This window comes from Drosophila simulans, chromosome 3R, assembly GCF_016746395.2.
Source record: "Drosophila simulans strain w501 chromosome 3R, Prin_Dsim_3.1, whole genome shotgun sequence".
Lineage (NCBI taxonomy): Eukaryota > Metazoa > Arthropoda > Insecta > Diptera > Drosophilidae > Drosophila > Drosophila simulans.
In genome coordinates, this window is record NC_052523.2 from 17362854 (window position 1) to 17389387 (window position 26534).

The 26534-nt window shown below is 43.5% G+C and overlaps 8 protein-coding genes and 3 non-coding genes across 12 annotated transcripts; 6 read left to right on the forward strand and 5 right to left on the reverse strand.

Moving 5' to 3' along the window:
* The first annotated feature begins 5371 nt into the window (after positions 1-5371).
* On the forward strand, positions 5372-5944 carry LOC27208684. Its single transcript, XM_016184247.3, is given in 2 exon segments — positions 5372-5545; positions 5547-5944. Coding segments are annotated over 2 exon segments (216 nt in total). The 5' UTR covers positions 5372-5509; the 3' UTR covers positions 5727-5944.
* Positions 5945-10420: 4476 nt separating this feature from the next.
* On the forward strand, positions 10421-11588 carry LOC6728895. Its single transcript, XM_016177193.3, has 3 exons — positions 10421-10585; positions 10649-10674; positions 10734-11588. The coding sequence occupies exons 1-3, from the start codon at positions 10525-10527 to the stop codon at positions 11586-11588; spliced, it is 942 nt and encodes a 313-aa protein (XP_016035590.1). The 5' UTR covers positions 10421-10524.
* Positions 11559-13614, reverse strand: LOC6728896 (cysteine-rich DPF motif domain-containing protein 1). Its single transcript, XM_016174987.2, has 2 exons — positions 13477-13614; positions 11559-12257 (listed from the first exon to the last, which is right to left on the reverse strand). The coding sequence occupies exon 2, from the start codon at positions 12243-12245 to the stop codon at positions 11781-11783; it is 465 nt and encodes a 154-aa protein (XP_016035591.1). The 5' UTR covers positions 12246-12257; positions 13477-13614; the 3' UTR covers positions 11559-11780.
* Positions 12289-13618, reverse strand: LOC6728897 (putative transferase CAF17 homolog, mitochondrial). Of its 2 annotated transcripts, none has more exons than XM_016174986.3 (2): positions 13477-13618; positions 12289-13428 (listed from the first exon to the last, which is right to left on the reverse strand). In XM_016174986.3, exon 2 carries the CDS (start codon positions 13426-13428, stop codon positions 12367-12369), a length of 1062 nt encoding a protein of 353 aa, XP_016035593.1. In that variant the 5' UTR covers positions 13477-13618; the 3' UTR covers positions 12289-12366. The 2 variants fall into 2 exon arrangements, with proteins under 2 accessions (XP_016035593.1, XP_016035592.1); XM_016174985.3 differs by having other exon boundaries at positions 12289-13411; positions 13477-13616.
* A 247-nt stretch (positions 13619-13865) lies between these two features.
* LOC6728898 (protein unc-50 homolog) lies at positions 13866-15240 on the forward strand. Its single transcript, XM_002104195.4, has 3 exons — positions 13866-14343; positions 14585-14944; positions 15000-15240. Exons 1-3 carry the CDS (start codon positions 14013-14015, stop codon positions 15134-15136), a joined length of 828 nt encoding a protein of 275 aa, XP_002104231.1. The 5' UTR covers positions 13866-14012; the 3' UTR covers positions 15137-15240.
* A 61-nt stretch (positions 15241-15301) lies between these two features.
* On the reverse strand, positions 15302-16427 carry LOC6728899 (39S ribosomal protein L19, mitochondrial). Its single transcript, XM_002104196.4, has 2 exons — positions 16266-16427; positions 15302-16213 (listed from the first exon to the last, which is right to left on the reverse strand). Exons 1-2 carry the CDS (start codon positions 16327-16329, stop codon positions 15357-15359), a joined length of 921 nt encoding a protein of 306 aa, XP_002104232.1. The 5' UTR covers positions 16330-16427; the 3' UTR covers positions 15302-15356.
* Positions 16428-16791: 364 nt separating this feature from the next.
* LOC6728900 (transketolase-like protein 2) lies at positions 16792-20693 on the reverse strand. The gene is made up of 3 exons (XM_016174984.3): positions 20528-20693; positions 17210-18808; positions 16792-17141 (listed from the first exon to the last, which is right to left on the reverse strand). The coding sequence occupies exons 1-3, from the start codon at positions 20629-20631 to the stop codon at positions 16964-16966; spliced, it is 1881 nt and encodes a 626-aa protein (XP_016035595.1). The 5' UTR covers positions 20632-20693; the 3' UTR covers positions 16792-16963.
* A 590-nt stretch (positions 20694-21283) lies between these two features.
* Positions 21284-21377, forward strand: Trnay-gua. The gene is made up of 2 exons: positions 21284-21320; positions 21342-21377. It is a non-coding gene; the product is annotated as a tRNA-Tyr (tRNA).
* Positions 21378-21740: 363 nt separating this feature from the next.
* Trnay-gua lies at positions 21741-21834 on the forward strand. Its single transcript has 2 exons — positions 21741-21777; positions 21799-21834. It is a non-coding gene; the product is annotated as a tRNA-Tyr (tRNA).
* A 434-nt stretch (positions 21835-22268) lies between these two features.
* Trnay-gua lies at positions 22269-22361 on the forward strand. The gene is made up of 2 exons: positions 22269-22305; positions 22326-22361. It is a non-coding gene; the product is annotated as a tRNA-Tyr (tRNA).
* A 322-nt stretch (positions 22362-22683) lies between these two features.
* LOC6728904 (peroxisomal N(1)-acetyl-spermine/spermidine oxidase) lies at positions 22684-26379 on the reverse strand. Its single transcript, XM_002104198.4, has 5 exons — positions 25724-26379; positions 24631-25036; positions 23798-24572; positions 23615-23735; positions 22684-23556 (listed from the first exon to the last, which is right to left on the reverse strand). The coding sequence occupies exons 1-5, from the start codon at positions 25988-25990 to the stop codon at positions 23374-23376; spliced, it is 1752 nt and encodes a 583-aa protein (XP_002104234.2). The 5' UTR covers positions 25991-26379; the 3' UTR covers positions 22684-23373.
* Positions 26380-26534: the final 155 nt, after the last annotated feature.

Here is a 26534-nt window from a genome sequence, read left to right on the forward strand (position 1 = left end):
GTATTTATGTATCTTCTTTTCAATTGAAGAACTGCTCCATCATGTGCTAAATACCCAAGTTGTTAGATGAAAAGGAATAATATACAAAACAGAATTTGTGTGCGGGCGCAACCCAACAAATTGGAGAATCTCCTGCTTTCTTCCTTCATATTTCTATGCATCAAATTTTGATGGATTATTGACGTTTTGCGTGAAAACGCACAATTCGCATTGCATATGAGAGGGGCATTATATAATAATGAAAAACTCATAAGCACGCGCTGGAGCAACCAGAGGAGGAGGAGTGGCAGGAAGATGACGCAGCAAGGCGTCTCCTTCTGCCATCCGGGATCACTTGGGATCGATCCTTGGAATTTGTTGGGGTTGCCGCGCATGCGTCGAACGCACTTCAGCCAAATGGCGCGTGGATAAGGGGAAATTCCTTCGATTTTCGGTTCTCGAGTGGAAAGTCAGTTCTATAAAAATAGTTTTCTCCGGGCTGCATCTGATTGGTGGTTGTAGGAATGCACTTTTATTCATATTAATTCCATGTAAATTTCGTTTAAATGCCGTTTTTCCTCATTAAATCATTTAAATAATTGATATTTATGGCTGAAATTAATTTCGTTGGGAGTCAAGGGTGAGTTCGGGGTGAAGATGTTAGTTTAAAGCGTCTGATCTTATCGCAAATTAGATTTTGCATATCCCCTTAGATTAAAGTCTCAGTAGCCAGAAGGCTACACATCCTTGCTCATTTGAGCGAAGTTAAGTTGGCAATTTGCCCTTTGTACCGGATGAACTCTTGGCTTGTGGCCGCCGCAAGCGAAAGATGTTTATCGAGGACGAAGGAGTCCCAGCCGCATTGTCCTCAACTGAGCTAACGATCCCTAGTTTCTGGTTTTGTTCGTCGGTTCTTATCTCAGCTTGTGGCTTTGTAGCATCTATCTTCTTCCTGCTGCCCGTCATTGTTTGCGAATAGACAAAAAAAAAAAAAGAAAAAAAAAAATGCAGAAGAGTAGGTGGAGAGTCTTGGCCACTTTGTGTCCTGGGAGTTCTTCAAATAGTTCAATTGCCCGGCCTGCTGACCATTTGAAAGGTGTAATTTTGGTCCTGTTAGGGCTTCTCCTATGTCCTGTATGCAGCTGCTCTCGCCATCCTCCTTTCCCAGCTATTGACTCACCTTTTGACTCCCCCAACTCTGATTGATCAGCAGGACACGCGTTTGGCACACTTTCACAGTACATAATTTGGGCTTTTACCACTGCCCCAACTCAATCGGCAATTATCAAAGCTAGCTTAGTCTAGAGAATTATGTGCACTTGGAAATAAGAACAAAACTTCCTAAGCTAGTTAGTTAGTTATTATATTAAACGTTTTATTAATCATATGATTTGTTATCTTAAACATATTTTAGGAAAGTTTTGTAGTATTGAAGCTTACTTATACATATGAAGGAAATTAGATTATTCCTTTAATACTTAGCTAAAAAGGGCTGTTATCTAGAGTATTTCCAAATAAATTTAATAAATTTTCCCTCAGTGTATATATAAATAATAGTCGCTTGCTCACATGTACACATATCCCACAGGGCTAAGCAACGCCATAAATAGGGTATTTATGTTTAACCACCACCTTCGACTTCGCCATTTTGGGATGGGGATGCGATACGGATTTGGTGTGGGTTACGGATTGAGTTTTTGGTGCCAACGGTGCACGATATGGTGGCCATTTTTAGCAGCGCTGCCACCAAAAATAACAGAAAACCAAAATAGCAAATATTGAAAAGGGGAAAGGGGTTAACAAGGGTTTCCACTCACCCAAAAATATATATGTATATATTACTCGGGGGGTAAGAGGGCGACATGTTGTGGGTGTTTGGTTGATTAGACGGCGTCCGGGGTGTCCAATGGCCACATGCAGGATCCGATGCCGATCCCATGATTAGCAATCCACCCCCGCAAAGTCAGCATCCTTTGATGAGCTGTTGATTGCATCAGTAAAAGCCGGCGCCCACATCCAGGGATCGAAACTCGCCAGCTACTTTTTTCCACAACTTTACGCATTTTAATTATGAAAATCGCCAGGAATGGGCTGGGATCGGATCAGTCGGGTACCCGGATCAAGGGACCCGGGCCAGCATCTGTGTGTGGGTTAATTATGAGCGGCGATCCTTTCGACGTCTCAAGCGTGACGTCATGTGCGAGCCACCTTAAGGATTTGTTGAACCCCCGATAATTTATTTCTGTAAACAGCAATTCCCTGGAATTGTGCCTGGAATGGGAGACCATCCTTTCACCTCGTCCAACAGCTGACTGGCCAGCGTTCGTCCTGCGAGATTGAGGTGGGTGTAGCGAATCCTTAAGTGGTCAACGCCGCTAACGAGCACCAAGGATGTGCTGACCATCTGAGTTTTGGCAGTCGACCAATTTATGTGTTTGCCGTGTGGCGAGTATCTTAAAGATACTATTATTCCATTTGAAATTAATCAATTTATAAGCAAGTGATAAAATAAGAAAATTAGTTAATATTATGATACGTGTTGCTTGATTACAAAATATTCAGATTCAAATGTATTTGAGTAAGGAAAGTACGTTAAAATGATTTTCGTTCTATTCACATTTAAAACCCCCCCTAAAACACCAACTTAAATATCCATTCAACTGCCATTATGTATGCCCACCATGATAGTTAATCATCCTAGTCGACAACAATTCCATTCAGCCACAAAATTCCGAATGCATTTCAAAGGCAAAAACCAAAACTAATTGCAGTGAATCGCTTGATGAATATGCAAAACTGTAGAAAATTAAAGCACATCTATAAGATAATAATGACGTTGATACCATGAATGAGATCCATGAAGGACCCACCGTTCCATAGCGAAATAAACAAAGCGGATAACTAAGGAAAACTCGCGACAGCAAACAGCGAAAGTAACAAAACAATTTTTACAGTTCGGCAAACAAAATGTGTCCATCGTGTCCACTCCGCATGTAAATGGATGGGTAACCAAAAAAAAAAAAAAATACACGAGGAGATATATAGGAGAAAAACTCCGACTGGGATGGAAAAAACATCTGCCCCTGATGGCACTTTAGTTAACGAAAAACAACAAAAGGTTAAAAATATATGCAAGCGGACTCTGGCTACCCAATCCCCTATACCAAATACCATCCAGAGTTCCATTCCCACTCCCATTCCACTTCATCGATAATGTCCAGCATCCGTTATGAAGAGACCGAAAAAAGAAGGAAGTTGACAACAGCGTGTGCCTCACTGTGTGTGTGTGTGTGTGTGTGTGTGTGCGAGTGTGGGGGTTGCACAGATACGCTACGCGTGTCCTGGGAGTCCTGCACCCTGCCACATACCATATTTGCACTATAGAAAGTCCAGCCGCTGGACTCGTTTGGTCAGTTTGCTACAAACAATGCCGCCTTTGGTGCGGGCGAGTCGATTGAATTCCCGATTTTGGCATCCTTTACTTTCTGTTTGCCCTCGAAACACATCCACCAGATGCCATGGTCAAGTCAACAGTGAAATCATAGATGCCTGGGAGAGTCACAAAATCTGGAAGGGTAAAGCGAAAGATTCAATCAGGGGGCAGACTCTAATTGATATTAGTTATAGCGCCTGATAATTCTAATTATTAAGTTACTGACTCAATTAAAACGTACAATATATGTAGGTTTTCTTAATCTTTATGAAAGGAACTCCAAAAAAAAGACATTATATAACATAGCTCATATGCATTCGAAGGAGACCCTATATGCAAGTTTTTATTGATAACTTCCCCATTGAAAGTGATGGTAACCCTCCCTAATCGAGCCATCAAAACCAATCAAATCGTGGCCAAAAAGTCAAAGCAACGCCTATTACACAATCCGAATAGAGGAAATTTCACGCAAAAAATGCGATTACCACCAATAAAAATATCACACACAAAAAACACTCCTTAAAAACGAGCCAAAAAATCGAAACCCAAACTACCCGAAATTGGAATACACGGGGTGGGTACGGAAAGCAAACCACCACCACCTCATCAAAGAGGGTTGCAAAAAAAAAAAAAAAAGGAACCGAATAGAAAACTAAAATGGAAAGAACCATTTGGCAAATAGTTTCAATGGATCGATATTCTTTTTTTCTTTATGGGGATGGAGGGTGAGGGATGAACTCGACATGTGAATAAAAAACAGGTAAGGCAAGGTTTTCCTACTATTCTTTTTGTAAGAGATACTTTTTTAGCAACATGTGTTTGCTTTGTGCCTTTGAAAAGATTTGGAATCTGGGAATCCACTGTATTTGGTTTCGCTAAATCGACTTATTGGTCCTTTGTGCCGGATTCGAAGTGCAAATGTCAGCTGTGGAGAGATGGAGTGTAATGTGAGCAATTAGGAGATCCCGAGGATGATGTATCAGTATCAGGACGAAGGACGCAGGTTATGGGGGCAGTATCAACGGCCTACAGGTGCTAAAAGATACTCCCGATGCAAGTTGTCAGCACTTGGATGCTAGATGGGCGGATATGGGTCTCGGGTTTCCGTTACTTGTCCACCGAGGAATCAAGTTCTAGGCAGCCCAGAGTCCTCCCTCCGCCCAGTTGGCTTGTGTCCTCGATTAAGGACATCTGGCAATTGCATGATTCACTCTCGTTTTCAGCTGCCCTCCTCCTGCCCTCACTATATTTCCCCCTTTCTCCCTGCAGGTGCTCAACTGACATCCATCAATAATTTTCGATGTATGCGACTACTACATATTTGGCAAAGTGAAGAGGCAAAATGACTGCTTCGATTTGCCAAGGGTTTACTTGCATTTTTCAGCTGGTCATTGTGGCTGACAAAAAGGATGTCGTTTTGCTTTGCGGAAAACGAGGGGAACACTGATTTCCCTCTTGCTTTTCTCCGGAAAAATTGCAATAATTTTTGCTCTTGGCAAAAACCAAGGGAGTAACATCTGAATAAAAGGTGTTAAAATTTCAACATCAATGGTGAACCCTTTTCCATTATTTGGTTTTACTTTTGGTGGTTACTCTTTGGGTTCCAAATGTTGCTAATTGGAACAGCTGCTTTTCAGTTAATAATTTCAAAGGGAAATGTTATTTGGCAAAATTTATAGAAATAACTAGTCAATCATTGAAGTAGAAATATGTATATTCGATTGATTGTTTAAACCAAATTTAAATTCTTATAAATTCGTAGTGGTATCAAGCAATTAGAATATAAATTAAAATTTAAATAATGTAGTTTTAGAAGCCTTCTAGAAATTTTCCACTCTCTTCGGTTTCAATGAACTTTCCCTTTGACTCCCTTCGCCATTTTGAAGTTTTCCCTGGTGACGAAAACTCACCCTTTTCCCGGCCTCAAACTCCATTTTATCCCTCGTGCTCAGCCGCACTTCATAACCATTTGTTGGTTTTATTTTTAAAAGTGTCCCCAAAATCTAGCCCCTCTCATCGACTTTCGACGCAATTTGGAGTACGTAATAAAAACAAAATGAAATCAAGGCGAGTGCACCCTTTTGAAAAGTGCCCGAAATGTATTCATTTATTTTCGGATGCCCCCCTAGGACGTTTCCCCCCTTTTTGTCTTTCCGCGGGGCCAATCACCGCGAAGGGATTAGATGCACTTCGGGCGTGTGGCACCACAAGATCTTTGTCATGGAACTTGAAAAAGTGCCGAGGAGACGAGGAAACGTGCCGCAGACAACTGGCGATTATACCCTTTCAACGCATTTTGGGCAATCCGACATGAATAACAGGAATGTGTGTGTTTTCCGAAAATAAATAAAACATACTCACTCACGCCATCATCATCATCCATCGGAACCCTTTTGCCATTGTATCTTTTTATCGCTCGCCTGTTGCATCATCGACCTCATCATCGCCATGGGGTTTTACCCTCGTCAAGCATCGAGTACGAGCTCTCAAATTAACCACCAATAAAAAGGCAACACTTCATAAAAAAAAAAAATGAAGGGAAGGGAAAACAACTTCCGTTTTTTCATTGTTTCCCCGCCGGATCCTCGGATCCCTCGCCTGTTGCTCCCTTCCAATATTTTTTAGGCTGTTCCGTAATCGAGGAGTCGTTAGGTAAACACCCTTAATTTGATTTTTAGCGCCACTTAACAGGAGGGCACTTTTTTTTTATTCCATGCGATATGCATATGGGGTGAGTTCTCTTTTTTTTTGGGGAGGGTAAAAAATAAGGGCAGATCAAAAAAGTTGACATGGTAATTGGTGTATCGGATGCTCGAAATGAAGCCATTATTATGTAATTGACTTAATCGGAAGTTGGAGGGGAAGGGGAGTTTTTGAGGGGCGTGGTTTGTTGTGGGAAATGTGGGATTTTTTTTTAAAGGGGAGGTTTTTTATCAGGCTGGGGATTCATAGTAGTAATCCTTATTGAGTTATTATAATGTTATATACCAATAATGTAAGGTAACTTATATGTAGATTTAACTATATATTAAAGAAAGTTTACCATTGCATTGCAGATGCAGTTAGTATGCACTCTGAAAATCGAATAGAAATAATCTTAATGGAATTCAATTTCTCTCTTTTCAGGAATCAGTAGTAAGCAATTGCTAGATCTCTTGGCATACTTCGGCCCTCATCTGCTGCAGGCTGCATCACTGCACCATTGTTCGCATAATGAATTCATCACATCAAATGCTGATCCTGGCTGCGATCGCAGGACTCGTCGATTGCCGAACATAGAAGAGCCCAACAATTGAAATGCGGCGAGCGGATGGAAATGCACAAAATTCAAATGTCATTCAAATAGCGGCTGTCAGGACAATGGCCACGCACGCGGTCAGGATCGAAGTGGGAGTAGGAGTAGGAGTCGGAGTATATACTATATGTAGAGGCGAAAGGTGGTTGAGGTCCTGAGAAGGATATTCGAGGAGTGGGAGAGGTACGAGGCACGCCTGCATCTCATTTAGGGACTTCGGCAAATCTTTTCACTTCTGTTTCCCTCTTTTCAATGCACTCGAAGAAAAATAAGCAAGAATCTGGAAAAATAATAAGCTATTAGATTATAATTAGAATTTTTAGTTTAGTTTAAGTATTTAAGTTATAGCATTATACGAGTTTATCTAGAACAAATGCCTTTGCCTTAAATATATCTTCTATTTATTTAACATCTGAACTTGCATTTCTTTGTGTGTACGGCAATATCCTGGCACAGGATACATGTGCGTATATTGTTATTACTTTCGAGTTCCATCCGGTTTGCCCTCAGCTGACTGACAGCCAGCGGCCGACGGCTACAAAAACATTCCGCATTGAGGCCTCCAGTCAAAGGCGACGATGATGAGGACAAAATCGGACTGCCGGGTGAGGCATCAACTTCGCTTCCTTTCCGCCAAACCACAACAGATCCGCCCGGTCCGTTCAGGTTTCCCTGGCGATAAGCGTGACATTTTCATATTGCCAGCGATCTCAATCTGAGTGCTCAATCAGAATTCTAGATATCCCAGTCAATCCAACCATGCGTCCCGTCCATTCATCCATTCTGTGTTGCAGCTTTGCCATTTCTGAGGCCAATCACACGCCGACAGGATTAGGAGAAGTGATGTTTTTTATCTGGGCTAATTGGTCCTTCCAAGCGGACAGCCATGAAATCAGAGTCCGATCATCCGATGGGCCAGCTCTGATACACGTCTCTTAAGATCCATTCTTACCCGGATTTCTTTTGCAGGGGCGTGCAATTGGCGTTAAATTCGAACTGACATTTAGCTTAAGGAGTCGAGAGAAAGGACTCTCTTCTTTGAACTTGGATTATTCCTATATCCAAGCAGAATCTCAGTAGCCTGCAACTTATTTGGTTAATATGACTATTTTTAAGCCACTCATATGATGGAGTTCACATGACTTCAGCAGCTGCTAAAAGGGTATGTGGAGCTCCCTTTCTTTGGAGCATTACAAATTTCCCCGGCTGAAAAATTAACCAAGAACTACCAGAAATTAGGGCATGACTCCATAACTCGCCAGTCGGGAGCCAGGGCAGATGTCAAGCTGCTAAAGATCACACTAAACACAAATATCGCCCAAGGAGCTCAACTCATTTGAATGAGGGCTCTCGCTTCCCGGGAAAGCAAACAAATTCCGACCCTCAAATCCCAAAGGAGCGCAGACATAAGAAAATCATTTGTTGGGGAAGGAGTAGAGAAAGGACTCCAAGGGATCAACACAAAGTCAAATGCCGAGCGACCCGTTCGAAAAAATCTGAATGTCGCGTGTTGGCGCGTAAGATTTGTGTTTTCCGGGACCGACGTCTCGGAAAAATCGGGGTCACCCAAGGGGTCGGGGGTCGGGACTCAAGGCATCATAATAGGCTCATTTCCTTGCCTGCTCCTTGGGCTCCTGATTTTCCGAGCGTAATGGCGTAAACATTCAAGGGGAGCGTGCGCTGCGCACGCGCAACATTGCCTCACCCTGCGACCCGAGTCCTTCGTCCTTCGCCCTCTCGATTCCTTGCCCTTCGACCCGAACCTCATCCCGATTTCAATCTGCGCGCCATTGTTCGATTTCCTTGAGGATTTGCGCGTCTTATGATTGATTCAGTGTTTTGTAACGATTGTTGTTCCCATGATTTCCCCACGTCCACGATCACAATCTTGTGGCATTTTGTACGGCGCATGATGAATCATTGATGCCTGCCCGTGGGTGTAACGTTTGGTTTGGAAGTCGGGGGTCACCATCGTCTATTTGACAAATACTCAATTCATCTTTCTTGCCAACGGTCGTCGGGTGAATGGAAAGCGGAGAAAAGCTGAAGCGAATGAAAAAGTATCTTTGAATGATGCATGAAAAATGGTGAATAATGTCGAATTTACCACATGCAATTTATACACCTTTGTTAACTTAAAAAAGTTGTAAATAATATAAGTACATAAGCAATAAATATTATTATATTAATTTTAAGTTATTAAATGAAATATTTTCTTGATTGCATCCATCGGCAACACATGATCTTGCAGCAGCCGCAGCACATGACGCATGTGGCACATTTAACACCTCCAATTCATAATGAATGAGTTAAGAGCATCAACAAACGAAGCACGAACATATAGGCGGCGACTACTGAACATCGTACCCGACATGGTCATGGATTGGGATTGGTATTGGGAATCTGGGTTGGCGTCGTAGGTGCTTGTTTACCACGCCCGCATCTTCCAGGACATGTGTTAATCAAGCGGCAGCCTCGGCAGCGCATAACTCAGTTGCAGATGGACTAATTTTGGTGTAAGTCGGGTAATAAAGGAGGGACGAGTGCTACACAGCTGCCCCAAGGACTAAAAATAGTCGGTGGCAAGGTGCAGGCTGGCTTACAATTTATGTGACAGAATTCTCATGTTTGCGCTTAATTTTTGTTTAATTTTTATGGGCGCCAAAAGAGGAGACGTCTGCTGCTGCTGGGATGGCCAATTTTGGCCATTTATCCTGGCCGTACTCAGTTTTGAAACAATGGTGGTGGACAAAGAAGGTAACATGAGCTAAAAAACCAATAGAAGCAAGAAAATGTGACAGGCAATCGGAAGAAGACAAACAAATGGAGAATCAAAAGAAAAGCGCAATTGTTGCAGGATGACAATTGAATGCAATCCGGAAATGTCCTGCGTGGACAAGGATCGATGGCCATCGCCCAAGTGGATTTTTTTTTGCCACTCAAAAAGTGAGTAAAAGAGAGTGCAACTCAAAATTGAGAAAATCTATAGTTCACTGGATCCTCATAAAACATAAATCCACCCCTATCTAAAAACTCAACTCACTTTGAGATGAGATCGCTGCAGATTGAGTGAATATCTTTTGAGATATGTAAGTTTCCTTTGATTTCAGAACCCCAGGAGTTTTCCGCACTCGGTTCTAACTTGACCTCTAAGGCGACCTCAAAGATGCGAGTTGAGAGAAGCGCGCGCGTTGCTCCTTTTGTGTCCTTCGCTCGCAGCCTTCGGGTCATCTTCTGACCTTTTCCCATTTTGGCACCCGCTTGCCCTTTGTCCTTCGCCATCGGGATCGTTGACAAAGGAGCTGGGGCATCGCAATAAATGTGATAAAGATTGTTTTTTTTGTTTTTGTCTTTCTGTGCAATTGCTTGGACACCGTGCCATAAATTGCCCGTAGACGACCTTTGATCTAGCATATCGTCGTTGATCATCGACTAGGGGTTTCCTTGGCACGGAAATGCCTTGAATGATGCCTTAATTGTGGGACATGCAGCTGGAACGATCGGTTTCCATTGAACTGACCCTCAATTGTGGGTGTTTAACGTATGTTTTGCGCGACTTTAGGCGCAGTCTGATACTTTTTACACATGTAATACCCTAATTTATTGCATTCCTAAATAAAAGAATCTAGTATTAGTATCATACTTTTACTTTTCTAGAACTACTTTCTTTGCACCACTGTCACTTAAGAGAACGCACACTGAATCTCGCGAAACGAATTACTCGTGTCAATTTAAATTATATTTTACACCATAAGTTTATTTCTAACTAACTTAGCCAGTTATCAGTGGATCTTGAACATTGCTAGAGGTTAGATCAATGAAGATCTGTGCTAGAATAATTGGAATTGTAGTTTTAGCTAGTCTCCTTAAGGAGGTTGGTAAGTACATCCTAATCTACCTAAGTTTATGAAGATGGTTAAACAATTTGTTTCTCTTTTAAGATGGAAAAGGAGAAATTTCAGATCTGGTAAGTTTTCAACCCAAGGATCTTCCAATTGCAATATATAATATGAAAGGTTTTCCAAGGAATCTCTGGCTAAGACCGATGCAATGTACACTGCCCTGCTGAAGGAGATAAATTCAACTTTCCACAAAAGGCCGTTTCAAATAGAAAAAAATGCAGAGTTCGAAAAGAATTTCCAAACGGTTTTAGTTGCTCTAAACTTAAGCATGTATGAAATAGCTACCAAAATTGATATCTACACCGACTTCACAGTTTACAATCAAATTCGACTCGAACTCGAAAGGGAAATCTATAAGAAGCTACAAGTTGCGGAGAGACTTCAGAAGATGGAAAATCTTTTGCCAATGTGTCGCGTCTTTTTTGCCAATCAGCAGGTGCAACTCATTGGCAGTTTCAGTCAAACGAACCTCATGAAATTGGAAATATTACATAATCCGGGACCACAGTGCGAAAATGTTGAGGTGCAAAAAATTTTCATCACGCCAACTTCATCGACGGCCAGGCCCGAAAACTACGATACAGAGATTCTAAAAGTTTTGGCCAAATACAGGACACGTCCGTGGGGAAAAAAGACGTATCGGGACTTCGACGATAAAATATGGAACCTTTTTTTGGCCATAAACAGCGAAGAGCAACAATTTAAAAAGAACGCATTAGCCGCATTCAAAAAATATGACGAAGATCGCGCCATTTTGGACAAAGCATTGGCACACCGAATTGCAGAATTCGAGAAACAAATTCCGAATGAGAAAAATCCATGCAGGGTCGATCTTATTCGCTTGAAAAAAGAATTGGGACGCGCAATGTTTGACACCACGCAGAAAAAGCACAACAGTTTGGTCGCCACGAACTATGTAAGGACCTGCCTCAATAATCAAAGAAAAATATTCTTTGCAATGAATGATTTAACATTGTAAACTCCAGATTGGTTTTATTCTACTTTTAAATAATATTTAAGCACTACAAAGCATATATTAAAAACAATACTTAAGAAAGTGCGAGTTTCCAGAACACAATAAACTTTAAAATGTATCTTTTCCAGCCCAAAGCTCTTTCAATGCTTATGTAGATAATTTTTACATACTACTGTTTTATATTTAAAGACTAATTTATGTTTGCCTGCCCTGACTGACTGACATTTGCTTTCTTATTCGAGCTTGGGCCTCAGCTGGCCAATTTTTTAGTTCTTCCTTGCCACAAGGCAAGCAAAAAGAGGCTGTGTAGTAGAAACTGCAGCCAGGATCCTTGCACACCGTCTTGGAGCAGATGGAGCACTTAGTCCCCATTGCGATATAGTATTCCGGCTTTGATTGCCAACGAGGTGGAGGTGGCTGGAAGGGATCTCGCATGACGTAGTTGTCCTCTGGGTAGATGACTCCTAGTGCAAACGGCGGTTTCCGTCCAAAATAATGGACCATCTCCTGCATTTCACAACCAGAGCAGTTGAATTCGATGCGTGCTACTCGTTCATCCTCTTCCTCGGGATCAATGGGCTTGTTAACCTCCTCGGGAAGCTGTAATCGTTCAATTTCCTCCGCCTCATTCTCCAGGACGAGTTCGTCATCGGGATCCATGTTTGAGATTTTCTAAAAGACCAATAGAAAAACACAGACTGTGCAACTTATACGAGGACTATATACATTTACTACACTTATAACAATAGTATAACAATATTTGGTCAAATCAGTTCGTATGTCACTCAGCAAACGCCATGCGACGCTTTCCAGGCAAATCCTCTGGCCACCATTCCGGACGATCAACATAGCAGCGCTCGCCATCGATCATCAACTCCGGACGGCCGTTGAGAACCTTCTCGATGCGCAGCAGTGCTACACCATGCTTGTGCGCAAAGCCAAAGACGCGTCCAAGTTTCGCTCCAGCCAAAGAAGTTACGTCCTGGCTGGAACCCACATCAATAGGGGCCGTCAACCGGATGGGCATGTATCGCTTGCGTATCACGCCCGAATGATGGACGCGGGCTGTTAGCTCCTGGCCCACATAGCAGCCCTTGTGGAAGCTTACGCCATGCAGGTAATCCGCATTGGCCTCGAGAGGAAAACATTTGCCCGGTGGCAGTTCCGAGCAGCCCTCGCCCACTCCTTGCTTGTAGCGCAGCAGTTGATAACTATTGTCAGGGGAGGCTGCTGTGGCGGTACCGAAGTCAGTAAAACATTTGGACAGCTTGGACCAGTCCATGTCAGTGGGGGCCAGGATGCGAGTGCCAAGGACATGCAGCCTCGGGTCGGGGGACACAAATAAATCTGGATGTGGATTGGGTACAGCCTCCGAAGCGTCCTTAAGGTTAAACAACACCCATGGGGTATACTCGTCGTCTACACTGTCGACCTCAATGCGCCTGCGAACGCGGTAGGTGCGCAGGTGGCGTCGGAAGTCCGAGGAAGCCTCCCGATCGCACTCAACAAGGATGGTTTCCGGGTTGTTGGTGCGGTACAAGATGGTGTCGTACAGCAGCCTGCCCGCCTTGTTGAGAAAGTGGGCGTACATTGAGGCAGGACCCCCCGGCGACTGAATCCGGGCCACATCGTTGGTCGCCAGACCCTGCAGAAATGGCACCACCTCGGCCCCGTGGACACGGATGAGTTCTCGATTTCCCAGCGGCTCCAAAGTAAAATTGCGCTGACTTGGGCCCACCGGACGGGCGTATGGGATCCTCATCTCATGGAGATTACGTATGTGATGGCGCACAGCGCGCAGAAACCACGGATTCGTACGATTCATGCTGGAAAATGGAGGCATCTGTTGCCTGCAATTGGTACTGGAAATGCCAACGGAAATCGCTCTTACCTTGTGCAGGAAATTTGATTAAAATTATTCGATATATCTAGCAGCAGAAACTTGAATTTGGTACTCAAAACAAAGTCGAGCAAGGAACTGATTTTTTGGCACCCGGTTCATAACATTTGGAATTGACAGTTCGTTTGGAGATGACCGATTGGACTTCCTTTTACGTGACACGAATTTTGGTGGAATAGTTAAACATCGTTGATTATCGTTGAATATCTAACAATTGCATATGCAATAAAATTCTTCAAAAATATGTCTGCATGCTTACAATATTATTTTCTTAAAGAATTTAAATAATACAGCAAATTTAAATGAATTGTTTACTGTATTATTTTCATGGCACTTACCGATTGCTTCTAGCCACGAAACTCGGTCACGCTCTCATCGCCAATCAGCTGTTTCTTATCGTGACACCACATCATCTTGCTTTCTTTGGCTTATTTTAGCACTTTATACGGGGAAAATCGGTATTTCGTGGCGCTGAGGGCGCAGCCACTCTGCTGAAAACACAAGAAATTTGTTTTAAACAAAACAAAATGAGTCAATATAGCCACGTTAAGTATACACAATCGCCGACGCCGTCGGTGGTTTCCGGCTACTCGAGTGCCTCGCGGCTCCATTCGCCACTCCCGCCACCCGCCAACCACCGGAGGGACTGCCTCTCCGCGACCACCAAGAGCTACAAATACCTGCGACGTCTGCTCAAGTTCAATCAAATGGACTTCGAGTTTGCCCTGTGGCAGATGCTCTACCTCTTTGTGGCGCCCCAGAAGGTGTACCGGAACTTCAACTACCGGAAACAGACCAAGTCACAGTTCGCCCGCGATGATCCGGCCTTTCTGGTGCTCCTGGTCGTCTGCCTATGTGGTGAGTTCTAACGCCCAAGCATCCACACTCCCAAAGGGAGGAGGGAGATCCCATCTTTATCTGTTGTCATATTGTACTATATCTACAGTTTGTCACTGATAACTTTTCTTCTGCTTATACCTAGTTAAAAGCTAAAAGTTAACTAATTTCATCAGTGCCCAATAAGATTACTATTGTACTCCAGCCTTATATAGAAACAATCAAGGAAAGGACGACTAATAATGTATTTATCTTTTAACAGTCACCTCCCTGGGCTTTGCGTATGTGCTGGGACTGTCCTTCTGGCAGAGCATCTCGTTCATCTTCTACGTGGTATTCGTGGACTGTATTTTCGTGGGCATCATAATAGCCTCGTTCTTCTGGGCGGTGACGAATCGGTATCTGCGCACAAATAGCCTGGAGCCGGATATCGAGTGGGGCTATGCCTTCGATGTCCATCTAAATGCCTTCTTTCCGCCACTGATGCTGCTGCACTTCATCCAGCTGTTCTTCTACAACTGGCTGATCAGCCAAACGTGGTTCATCTCGCGATTTTTGGGCAACACCTTCTGGTTGATGGGCATGGGCTACTATGTGTACATCACATTTCTGGGATACAATTGTAAGTTATTAAATGCATCATCAAGTTCTCGAAATAATAAGTTTTCTTCCTGCAGGCATTCCCCATCTGAAAAATACCCGCATCATTCTCATCGCCCTGCCCATCATCTTTCTGCTGTTTCTGGTCGTCACAATTATTGGTTGGAACGCAACGATATCCTTTGTCAATTTCTACAAGTATCGCGTATATTAGTAATGCAATGTGCGTTGTAAATTATTCTGCGTTTAGTTGCTAAGCCACTATACTACAATTATGACTAATAAACTAATTAATTTAGCGTTATCCAAACCATATAATTGCTATCTCAGTCATTTTTTCGAAGATAAGCCATTTTTATAAAGTAGAATAGTGGAAAACTATAAAACAACATTTTCTCGATATTTTTATTCTATAAAATGGACAACAAATGCAATTACGCCAGCTGCTTGGGCTTAATGAAAGTGCGCTTGCGCTTGTTGCGTTTTCGCTGCAGCTCCAGGGCGTGCAGTTCCGTGTGCACTTCGGCGAAGATCTCCGTCTGCTCCTCCTCGGGAATCGAGCTGCGGTAGTCCTTCATCATGTCGTACTTCTCCCATGGCTTCTGTACCTTGGCCGACGACTGGCGATGCTTGTCTTTTAGATACTCATCGATGTTGGCCACACCACGCAGATTCTGTCGTTCCCAGCGCTCCAGCCATGGACGCGGACGGAGCACTACCTTAATGTCGTTCACCGGCACCGGAGCACCCTCCTCGAGCGGCTCCGCCTCCATGTTCTCATCAAAAGTACTGTACTCCGGAAGAGCGTCCCGCAGGTAGAAGAGACTGTCATCCAATCGCTTCTCCAGCCGCAACACCTCAATCTTTAGGATTGTAGGATCGTACAGCTCGTATACCACCTCCATGCCCTGGTGATCGATCACGTTGCGTAGGATGAAACGGGCGCGCAGTCCACAGCGATCCCTATTGATACAGATGCCCACAAATCGACTGGTTTTGCCAGCGGCATGGGGATCCGAACTGGTCACCGCAAGCACAGATCCAACGTAGAACTCGGGCAGATCGATCTGTTTGCGACGATCCAGCATGTCCAGTCGCTCCAGCTTCTCGCGGACGAGGTTGCGCCACTCCACCTTTGGATCGGGCAGGAATTCTGGGTAAACAAACCGATAATTTGCCGGAATGATTGGCTTCCGGTTCACCGGTGGAGTCGGCGTGGTTGGCGGAGCCTCTTTCTTCTGTTCCTCCTGATTTTCAATTACATGTTCCGCAGTTTTGGTGGAGAAGGTCACTGAAAATACGTTTCCTGAATGTGTGGCACAAGATAAAAAGTCTCTCCTTACCAATCCGCTTGTAGGCACACTGCTGCGTCAATCTATTCAGCATAACTCTTGTGCTTAAGTTCATTTTGAATAGTTTTTGGGGTCCGCTGAAGCAAATTAATGTTTAGATAATCATGCCGCACTATAATCAGCTGGCTGCACCGATAGCAATAGCAGAGTTATCGATAACCTTTTCTAATTGGAAGGGAACTGCCAACTTATCAGTTTTAAGCTCTGATATTTATTAACAAATTAAAAAAATTTTAAAATTATTGCAGTATGCTTAAATTAAAAAATGATTATATATATTTAACATTTTATATATGGTTTTTACAATTTTGGTATCTAAGCCAAATCAACAGCAAGCACATAGCAAATTCAAAGCACACGCAAAGCAAAATCAAAGTAAAACCAATACAATAGCAAAGCAAGCCAAAAGCAAATCCATCGCAAACCAAAGGCAAACGCAAAGAAATCGTCCAGGCATTTTTAAGACATGTCTAATTAAAACATGAATTTTTTGAAAATTAATATAGTTCGGCTTAACTATATTTTTATTAAAGATATTTTATTTCCATGATGAAAGGTTCAAATCAATGAAGTAATTAACAATCTTAGAGGGAATGGTTGGGGTAGTATTGGTAGTAAGTAGTAACTGGGGAATTTCCTGTAGGCGGTAAATGAATGTAGCCAGATGACGACTGTTTGAGTCTGGTACCCTAATCCTTGAGGATCTCGTTAACAGCGTTGACGACGTGACGGGCGGAGATGCCGAACATATCAATGAGGACCGACGGAGGACCCGAACGTGGAACGGTGGGCACGTACAAGTGCTTGACCACAAAGTTGCGCTCGCCAGCCAGGGCACTCAGCACAGCTTCTCCCAGACCTCCTTGCCTATAAGAAATGAAATAAATTCCGAGTTAGGAAAGGAGTGACATAGAAAGACAACAAAGAAAACTTACTGGTAGTGATCCTCCACGACGACCACGCGTCCTCCGCACTGCTTGCCGTGCTCGATGATCAGCTCGGCGTCCAAGGGCTTCACGGTGAAGGGATCGATCACACGGACGGTGATGCAGTTCTTCTCCAGTTGATCGGCGGCAGCCAGGCACTCGTACAAAGTGATTCCAGCTCCGATCAGGAGCACCTCGTCGGAGCTCTTTTGGCGCACCACCTTGCCGCGGCCAATGGTGAAGGGTTCCTCGTTGTCGTAGATCACGCAGGTGTTGGGACGGGACGTACGGATGAAGCAGACACCCTTGGTGTTGGCGGCCAGTTCGACGGCACGCTCCGTGCTCACCGCATCGGAGGGGTAGAAGATGGTGCTGCCCGGAATGGTGCGGAACATGGCAATGTCCTCCAGACCCATCTGCGAGGGACCATCCTCACCGATGCTGCAGCCGCAGTGGGAGCCGACAAAGTTAACGTTTGTCTGCGAGATGGCGCCCATACGGATCTGATCGAAGGCACGGGTGAAGAAGGTGGCAAAGGTGGACACAAAGGCCACAGTGCGGCGACGGCAGGCGGCTCCAACGGCCACTCCCACAAGATTCTGCTCAGCGATGAAGCACTCAATGTAGCGCTGCGGGTCGAGGTTCTTCAGCTTGTCGGAGAAAGTTGAGTTCTTGGTGTCTCCGTCCAGGGCAACCACACGCTGGTTGTTCTGGCCAATCTTGGCCAGAGCTGTTCCATAGGCCAAACGGGTGGCAATGGAATCACCCAGCTTGTAGGAGGGTGGCGAGCTCAACTTAATGTTGTTGATGTCCACTTCGGGAGCAGCACCAGTCTTGGGCACCGGCTTGGGGGCCAGCTTGACGTTCTTGTTGACAATAAGTCCCTCCAGATGCTTCACCACCTCGGCGGCCTTGTCGCCCAGTGGCTTGCCGTGCCAGTTGTCCAAATCCTCGATGTTGGGGAAGTCCCTGCCCTTGAACGTCTTTGCAATGATGGCGGTGGGCTTGTTCTTGGTGATTGCAGCACAATGGAAAGCCTTGCTCAACTCCTCAACATCGTGACCATCGACAACGACGGCGTTGAAGCCGAAAGCCTCCAGACGATCCCGGTAAACATCCAGTTTATGCTGCAGGGAGGTGGCCTCCGACTGGCCCAAGCGGTTCACATCGAAGATCACGCACAGGTTGTCCAGTTTGTAGTGGCCGGCAAAGTGCAGCGACTCCCAGATGGAACCCTCGGCGGACTCACCATCACCCACCACAACGTAGGTGCGGTAGTCGGCCTTGTCGAAGTTCTTGCCCACATAGGCCATGCCAGCGCCGACGGCGACACCCTGTCCCAGGGATCCAGTGCCCACATCGATGAAGTTCAGACGAGGCGTGGGGTGACCCTCGAGGTCGCTGTCGATCTTGCGCAGGTTGTTCAGATCCGCGATGGGGAAGAGACCAGCCTCAGCCCAGGCGGCATACAGAATGGGAGCGGCGTGTCCCTTGGACAGGATGAAGCGATCGCTGGAGGGATCGCGCGGGTGCTTCAGGTTCAGGCGCAGCTGCTGGAAGAACAGCACAGACATGATCTCGGCGATCGAGGCGCATGATGTGGGATGGCTATAAAGAGGGAAAAGTAGGCAAAATATTAGATTGTGACAAGGAATTGTGTTTGTATGTAGTTCTAGGTTAAGGTTGAGGTATGTGCCTAATAAATTAGAAGTCGACCTTAACGTGGGTAAGTGAAGGCCGATCAACAAAGGAAAAGTAGAACTGAACACTATGCAAAATTGTGGAAAACTTTGTTTAATAAAAGAAATCCATTTGTCTATTGAAGCTTTTCTTTAAAGCCCCCCTGTTCGAATTTTAAACGAAGATTTTTGGAGTATCCAATTGCAATGTATAAATAAGATAAGATCCATTCTCAGAATTCAGTGTTCCCATGCGATCGTGTTCCAAAAAAATCTGCTGTGAATCGCAGATCTGGCACAACTCCAACCGCAAAAAAACACGCAACCCCAGACAAAAAGGGGGGCTCGTCTTACCCCCAGACGTATAAATAAACTATATCGCGAACATATGTATTTATTTATATGGCGTGATATGTCTGTTTGTCGCGATGTGAATAGAAATCCATCGCAATTCCTCACCGGTTTCTGGACCTTGAACTTTTCTGATCCCCAAAAAACCTAAACAATAGCCTTAAAAACCTGATTCTTGGCTTACACGATTGTGTTGCATGGCGATCTTTGTGGACGCACGTGCTTCTAGATAGTTCCCAAGTGCGTCCCCGTTTCCTGCAGCCATATCAAGAACTATTGAAGGTGATACGGAGTGTTAGCAGTGACCCGGCGCGCTTATTTTATCAGTTTTCAGTGATTTTCGATTATCATGCGGGGAACACACTTGAGCTGGTCACCTCTAATCGGTCATATCGTGGCCAGTGAGTAACCAAACCCAGCTTATCTCGTCGGCAGAGGTCACATTTAGAGCAAACAGAACAGATCTTATCGTGAACCGTCACGAAAAAAAAAAACCAAACAGAATGGAAAAACTAATGGAGGCGATAAAAGTGTTTTCCTTATCAGCATACTAACTTTTTTATTTACTGTTGCAGTAATAATTTGATCGCGTCTATCCGAGATATAATTACATTAAAAGCTATAAGGTCGTAAATCTCAAGTGTAGGGGATCATTCCATTACTATTCCCATCCCTCTCATTCCAATTCCATTCCCGTCACAAGCTGTGCTTTCCAACACTTGTACATATGTACATACGTATATTGAATGCCGCTGTTTGATATCTAAGTATGTTTGTTTGTACCTCATATATGTGTTTTCGGCGTTTTGAACGCCACGCACAAAACAAAAGCAAAAGAAATTAAAGCCAGTAAGAGAAAAAAGCTAACTTTTCAAGGTTGTCTAAGGTCAAACATTATTAGCTCACAATTTAAGGTAGGTGAACGCGGCTTATCACTGAGCACGCAAGCAGGGCACCAAATTCGCAAATTCACTAAAGCTACTGGACAACACGTGGCTTGGCAACTAAATCTCAGGAGGGGTCACTAAAGGAACCGGTCTCCCTATATTTCACTTTTCACATACATACATAACTATATGCGTAACTGTTTTTGTTTTATTTTCATTTGTAATGTTGCAAAGCACATATGTATTTAGCCCCCTCAAAAACTTTTTCGCACCCACCCTTGAAATGGAGGGGGTCACCTTTGAAGCAACAAGTGCAAGGTGCACAACTTTTAAAATTCGCAGCTACACACACAAATATAAATGTGCACACTTTAATTTGCTTATGGACTTTCAGTTATTCATAAACTTACCCCGATTTGGAGGCCTGGGTGGCGTTGATGGAGTGAATTCGCAGCTTCTGGGCCAGATCTTTCAGATCCTGGACGGTCTTAGCTTCGGGCTTGTGGTACGACATCTTTGAAATGCGAATGTGAATTGGATCCGAACAAATGCGGTTTTTGATATGTTGCACAACAACACTCGAGAGTTTCGGATTCGTTAGCCAAAGGGTGACTCCTCTATGTTTGCAATAGACAGACAAGAGTATCGACGTGGTGGATAAGTAGCTGGAGTCGAAGTTATCAACGGACCACTGCTGCCGGCTTCTGGGAACGAACTGCTCTCGTCGCCGGCACTTCGGTCGCTTTTACGCTGTGGGGGCTCAATCTTGGGAGCGGACTCGCAAAGTATCGGTATCGTCTATCGTCGGCGCTGGAACGAGATGGATATATGTATTAGTATGGCAGCTTTGCTCGCACCCCACCCCCTTATCTGTGTACAGCTGCGGGTGGATAACTAGTTAAGTTTCAAATAGTGTATTGCTGGCTTTCTAACTACATGCACAAGGTTGGCCCAAAATGGAGCCATGAAAAGTTGTGCTTAAATATTTTTTAATTATGATTTAGAATGCTTTAGTATTTAATATAAGTTTACATAAGAATTGTTGGGCCTATTTTTTTGGCGGCGAGTATTAAAGAGCAGCGGTGTTTAAGAGAAGTTCCCTCTCTTTTGTTACTTTCCGCAACTCGCTCATGAACAAAAGGCGAATTAGCCGCAAACGAATTTAACCTTCGATAGCTCAGTTGGTAGAGCGGTGGACTGTAGTTGGAAAAATATGCAATAGAAATCCATAGGTCGCTGGTTCAAATCCGGCTCGAAGGAATCGGAAGACGTAAATATTTTTTTATTATTATTTATTTTTTAGTGCAAAATTTAATTTAACTTAATGCATCTAGAGACATTTATAATATTTTTATATATTTTATAGTGTAACATTTAATTTAATACATCTACAGCCATTCATAATATAACTTTGTGCTGTTTAAGAAGAAATCAATCGGCGATATACATTCATATGTAGTTTGTGGAAAGCGCCTGGGCTTTTAAGCTTGGAATGTACTGAATAGAGAAAGTTGATCAATTTTGTTTGACATAAATAAGTAAAAAGCAAAAATAAATAACCATTCACGGTGCATTTCGTTTGTGCGCATGCATAAAACGAACATTGGCCATGTAAGAACTCAACCTTCGATAGCTCAGTTGGTAGAGCGGTGGACTGTAGTTGGAAAAACGTGCAATAGATATCCATAGGTCGCTGGTTCAAATCCGGCTCGAAGGATTTTTTGTAATTTTGCAAAATTTCCAATTAGTTTTAGAATTAAATTTTTAACACTTTTTAAGATAAGAAATATCTAAAATAGGATGGTATTAAAAACATGTAGATGCAAAAGACATTTTATAAAAGGACATGTTATTAATTTAAATTGATTTTAAACATCAATATTATATAAAATGAATATTTACTTAAAGAATATTAATTTTTAAAACACATGAAAATGGACATGTCTTACTCTACGCTTACAATATATTAATCAATTTTAGCTTGGCAACAATCAAAAGGAAAAGTATTTTAATGACATGTCATAAACAGTCCGTGACCTCAATTCATTAAATGCTAAAATACGCATTAATTTAACCGATTATCAACAAAAGTTTATTGAACAATCGTAATTAATCGCATACCCATTGTTTAACCTACACCCCAGCACACCCCCTTCGATAGCTCAGTTGGTAGAGCGGTGGACTGTAGTTGGAAAACATGCAATAGAAATCCATAGGTCGCTGGTTCAAATCCGGCTCGAAGGATTTTTTGTCGAATTTTTTTACAAGCAATTTTGAATGCATTATTTAATTCAGCTTAGTTAATACTTTTCATTTCTACCTACCTTATCCTTATTAACTTTCTTACCACACCTTTGCTAAGTTCGAGTAAATGTGTCCACAAAAAATTTACAAGCGCAATTCGAAAGATTTTCAAATAATTTTGGATATGTGTTTTGAATTATAGACTTTTTTGGCCTAAAATCAAAAGCACAACTTGATTTTTATAGTAAAGATTTCTCCCCATCGTTAAAAAATCAAAACATTCTTCTACTTGTGTATTACTATTTAAAATTATACATTTTCATTCAATAATTTAGCGTGTTCTTTTATTCATTTATGCGTACAAGTCGATATTTTTGTCACAAATACAAATAAATATGCAGATCCAAGTGTTAGAACGGCCTTATGAATATCAACTTTTGCTTTTCCGCCTTAAAGAGTCAACCAATGCATAATTTAGTTAGCAAAATAGTTAACGTTAACAATAGTTACTTTCAAATATACATTAGTTGCACTCATTGTTCGACCGTCTTAGTGTCAACCTTAAGGTGCAACCTTTTCTACGTTAAATACGAATTTATAAAAATAGGCAATATATTTGTATTCATACACTTATGGTTGCTAATCGGTAATTAGGTCTAAACAACATTATGTCTTTGTGCACACTTTTCGTCCAAGTACAGTGAAAGCTGCTGCGGGTGCACGGTCTGTTCGAGTTGGCAGCACATTGATCAGCTCAGCTAATTCGTAACTTTTATTTATACTAATGTACAAGCGGGTTCCAAATAAATTACAAAATAATTGCATCAACAAAATAAAACAAATGCTCACAAGGGATGTACAAAAATGAGTTAAATCGTTTTACGACGCTAGCAAAATAAATTACAATCGAACAAATTAAATATCACTAGCTAAAAAGCGTTTAAAGAGTGTACAAAAGAACGTTAATAAATTATAATACAAAATCGATGAGTGGTCGTTGATTAGCTTAGACTCAGTCCAGGGCAATGCCCTGTATCCAGGCGCTCAGATCACTGCCGTCCGACTCCATGATGATTTCGTCCGGCTCATCGCTCGCCAGCAAATGCTGCGCTGCCGTCCGTCCGCTCAAATAGGCGCCGTGTACGGTAGAGTAGAAACTGGAATGGGTGTGCTCTCCGGCAAAGACTATGGCGGGCTGGGGAAATATATTAAAATAAGTACAAGTGCAGGAGAATCAAGCTTGTAGGACCGACCTTCATGGCCTGAGGCGTGGCATAGAGGGGCTGGGCGAGGTTCTCGATGTCCTCCTGAGTTGCGCCCACCGGTATTGAGGTGTATGCTCCACCGGTGAAGTCTTGCGACTTCCAACTGGTGCTACAAACAGATCTTTTGTTAATATAAAACATTCTGAACCAAATAATGTTTATTGGCCTTACCAAACACATCGCTTTGGCTTGGGCACGTAAGGATCCTGCAGGAAGTTCCTAAGTATTTCCGTACACTTTTCCGCCACTGCCTCATGGTCGAGCTTCTCCATGTACTCCGCCTCCCGGCCGGAAACCCAGCCCAGGAGCAGCGTGTCCGTCACCTTGGCAAACGAATATATCTTCTTGAACCAATTCTTGCTGAGATACGCTTCGCTGGCCAGCTCCTCCTCGGAGCTGTTCATATCCCGCTTATCGTCGTCCCATAAAAGCATAATCTCTGATATATCGGCACTGAGGAACGGTCGCTCGTACTCCAAGAAGATCTTGTCCACGGTGCCGAACATGAGATTCTCGATGGACTCCTGCTTGTACTGCGGCAGCACAGGATCGAAGAGAGTGCGATGGGTGTTTTTCAGTACGCCTAGCGGTATGGTGCATATCACATGGGCTGCATGGAACACTCGACCGTCCTCGCAATCTATGCGCACGTTGCCTGCAGGATAATCACAATTGCTGCTGGTGTTGGACTCCACGGAGGCGCCACGAACTTCCCCCGTCGGCACTTCCGTCACCGTTCGTTCAGAATCGTCGGAGTGCTCGTCCTCCGAGTTCTCGTCGACTGTCTCCAGTCCAGTGAAGGTCTTTTTCCGCTTCCAGTGGATTTTCTTCACCGGGCATTTGGTCAGGATGGACTGCTTGGGTATCTGAGCACCCAGCGGTCGCAGAATAGAGCTATAACCAGTTGGCAACACTATATTGCCTCCTTGTAGCTCGGTGTAGCTGCCTAAAATTAAATATATATATTGTATATACTTCTGAGTTTATTTTAAACGTAGCCTTACCAAGTTCGAGGAGATCCACCTCGTCCATGTTGTTGCAGCCGGTAATGCAGGTCTCTCGCTTAAGCAGGCAGTTAAAAATCGATTGCTTGAGGCGTTTTTCCTTTGGATCCTGCACCCCGCTCAGATAGATTTCGATCTCATAGTTAATGTGCTCTCCCACGCTGTGTATATCCGGCGGCGGGCTGTACTGACACAGGAAATACTCATCGCACCGCCTCAGAAAGCAGACGTACGCCTCGTAGATCTCCTGAAGTATGTTAAAGGGCACCTGGTGCCCGTCCTCCGTGGTGGCCACCACCTTGTGCGGTTTCGGTACGTTGACCACGCTGACTAGACCATGTTGCACGGCCAGTTCGAAGATGGGATTGCCCAGGACGCCGTGTATCCAGTTGGCGCCAAGTTCAACCTGTAAAATATAAGTTTTTAAATAGGTACATCTAAGATAAGTAGGCAAAGCTAAAAATTTAACTTTCTAGTAATAAAAAGATAAGAACTGACCTATATTAGATTATTTAGGGGCGTAATTAGAGCATGTGAAGTGAAACACAATTTGGAAAACCGGAAAAATAATACATTTTTCATTCTCATAACTAAGACTACGTGATCGTTAGCCCGCAAACCCGTGAGTTTTTCAGGGCATTGCACTAGATACGTCATCATTGGCTTAATTCGGAAAACCCCTATCTAATCTGCCAAACGTTGCCGAAGAAAGTTGTATAACAAATTCCTTGATAAAGTGCCGCCAAGCCGGTCAAAACTATGCTAACGAACGGAATGAAAATCGTGAGTAAACTTCACGACAGATGCAATTACATTAATTACCCCCATGTAAGCATATGTAACAAATGAAACTAACAATAGGCAAATAGGGAACAGGAACATGTATAAAAATAGCTTTAATGAAAAGCGTGAACAGCTGACCGACTGCGCAGTGCTTGGAAAAATCTATAATCAACTGGCTGGGGCGAAGAATGTGTTACAACATGCTCGTGGTTTTTCCGAGTTGCAAGTGTTTTCCCTTTAATGCCATATGGTCGTCTATGGTGGCTTGTTTTGGTTCTTGGACTTGAGGGGGTTATATAACAAATGGTACCTTCTGATTATTGCTGAGCGGTATGGACACAATGCGTCCGCCCACCCGGCCCCGTGCCTCCAGAATAAGGAAATCGTCACAGCCGTTTTGCAAAAGGTGATTTGCAGCCGATAGGCCAGCCATTCCGGCTCCAATGATCACGATCTTAACGTTGGTATTATTCCCTGAAGTTTGCGGCTGATCCCCGGCTCCAGCGGACCCAATATTGGCCATACCCTCCTCCGTGGGCGAGGGAGCGGGTGTTACGGGCTCCTCCTTGTCGCCCATTGCTACACTTTGGCTTCTATGTACATAAGCGACTTAATTGCGGATACCCGGTGTTTATTTGTTATTGTTCTAGTCTCTTTCACGCCTCATTTCACTTTTTCTGCAGGTTTTTTCGCTTGGCGAGTCGCGCGACTGTTTTGACGTTTATTTGACAGCAGGTTTATGGGTTGGGGGCGGTAGCAGCGAACAGCTGTTCGGTTGGGTTGTAAATATCCAATTTTTTATGGTAAACATTGTGTCCTAATAGTTTTACTTTTGTGTATGGGGGTTTGATAAGCGCTTCTTTGAGAAAAACGGATTTTAATTGAAAGTTTGAGGGAAAAATTGTACGACAGCTGCTGGTCGCAGTGTTGCCAGACTTGAAGCTTAAAGGTAAACAAGCCAGCTGTCATTTTACAGCACTAAATGTATCGATAGTTCAACATCTGTGATTTCATAAAACTTTTGACTTCAATATATGTTGGATAAGCAATATAAAGATGTTCATTTTATTAAACACCCATCAAATATAATAAAACTTTAGTAGCTTGCACATCCAGGGCGT

What these genes read in the sequence shown, in the direction of transcription:
- LOC6728895 (XM_016177193.3), top strand. Translation starts at nt 10,525, where the DNA reads ATGAAGATCTGTGCTAGAATAATTGGAATTGTAGTTTTAGCTAGTCTC. An exon ending in TAGTCTCCTTAAGGAGGTTG is followed by an intron (nt 10,586 to 10,648) that starts GTAAGTACATCC and finishes TTCTCTTTTAAG; the next exon opens with ATGGAAAAGGAGAAATTTCA. An exon ending in AAGGAGAAATTTCAGATCTG is followed by an intron (nt 10,675 to 10,733) that starts GTAAGTTTTCAA and finishes AGGTTTTCCAAG; the next exon opens with GAATCTCTGGCTAAGACCGA.
- LOC6728896 (XM_016174987.2), bottom strand. Translation starts at nt 12,245, where the DNA reads ATGGATCCCGATGACGAACTCGTCCTGGAGAATGAGGCGGAGGAAATT.
- LOC6728897 (XM_016174986.3), bottom strand. Translation starts at nt 13,428, where the DNA reads ATGCCTCCATTTTCCAGCATGAATCGTACGAATCCGTGGTTTCTGCGC.
- LOC6728898 (XM_002104195.4), top strand. Translation starts at nt 14,013, where the DNA reads ATGAGTCAATATAGCCACGTTAAGTATACACAATCGCCGACGCCGTCG. An exon ending in CCTGGTCGTCTGCCTATGTG is followed by an intron (nt 14,344 to 14,584) that starts GTGAGTTCTAAC and finishes ATCTTTTAACAG; the next exon opens with TCACCTCCCTGGGCTTTGCG. An exon ending in CACATTTCTGGGATACAATT is followed by an intron (nt 14,945 to 14,999) that starts GTAAGTTATTAA and finishes TTCTTCCTGCAG; the next exon opens with GCATTCCCCATCTGAAAAAT.
- LOC6728899 (XM_002104196.4), bottom strand. Translation starts at nt 16,329, where the DNA reads ATGAACTTAAGCACAAGAGTTATGCTGAATAGATTGACGCAGCAGTGT. An exon ending in GTGTGCCTACAAGCGGATTG is followed by an intron (nt 16,214 to 16,265) that starts GTAAGGAGAGAC and finishes ACGTATTTTCAG; the next exon opens with TGACCTTCTCCACCAAAACT.
- LOC6728900 (XM_016174984.3), bottom strand. Translation starts at nt 20,631, where the DNA reads ATGTCGTACCACAAGCCCGAAGCTAAGACCGTCCAGGATCTGAAAGAT. An exon ending in ACCCAGGCCTCCAAATCGGG is followed by an intron (nt 18,809 to 20,527) that starts GTAAGTTTATGA and finishes CCCTCTTTATAG; the next exon opens with CCATCCCACATCATGCGCCT. An exon ending in GTCGTGGAGGATCACTACCA is followed by an intron (nt 17,142 to 17,209) that starts GTAAGTTTTCTT and finishes CATTTCTTATAG; the next exon opens with GCAAGGAGGTCTGGGAGAAG.
- LOC6728904 (XM_002104198.4), bottom strand. Translation starts at nt 25,990, where the DNA reads ATGGGCGACAAGGAGGAGCCCGTAACACCCGCTCCCTCGCCCACGGAG. An exon ending in GGTGGATCTCCTCGAACTTG is followed by an intron (nt 24,573 to 24,630) that starts GTAAGGCTACGT and finishes ATTTAATTTTAG; the next exon opens with GCAGCTACACCGAGCTACAA. An exon ending in AAGCCAAAGCGATGTGTTTG is followed by an intron (nt 23,736 to 23,797) that starts GTAAGGCCAATA and finishes ATCTGTTTGTAG; the next exon opens with CACCAGTTGGAAGTCGCAAG.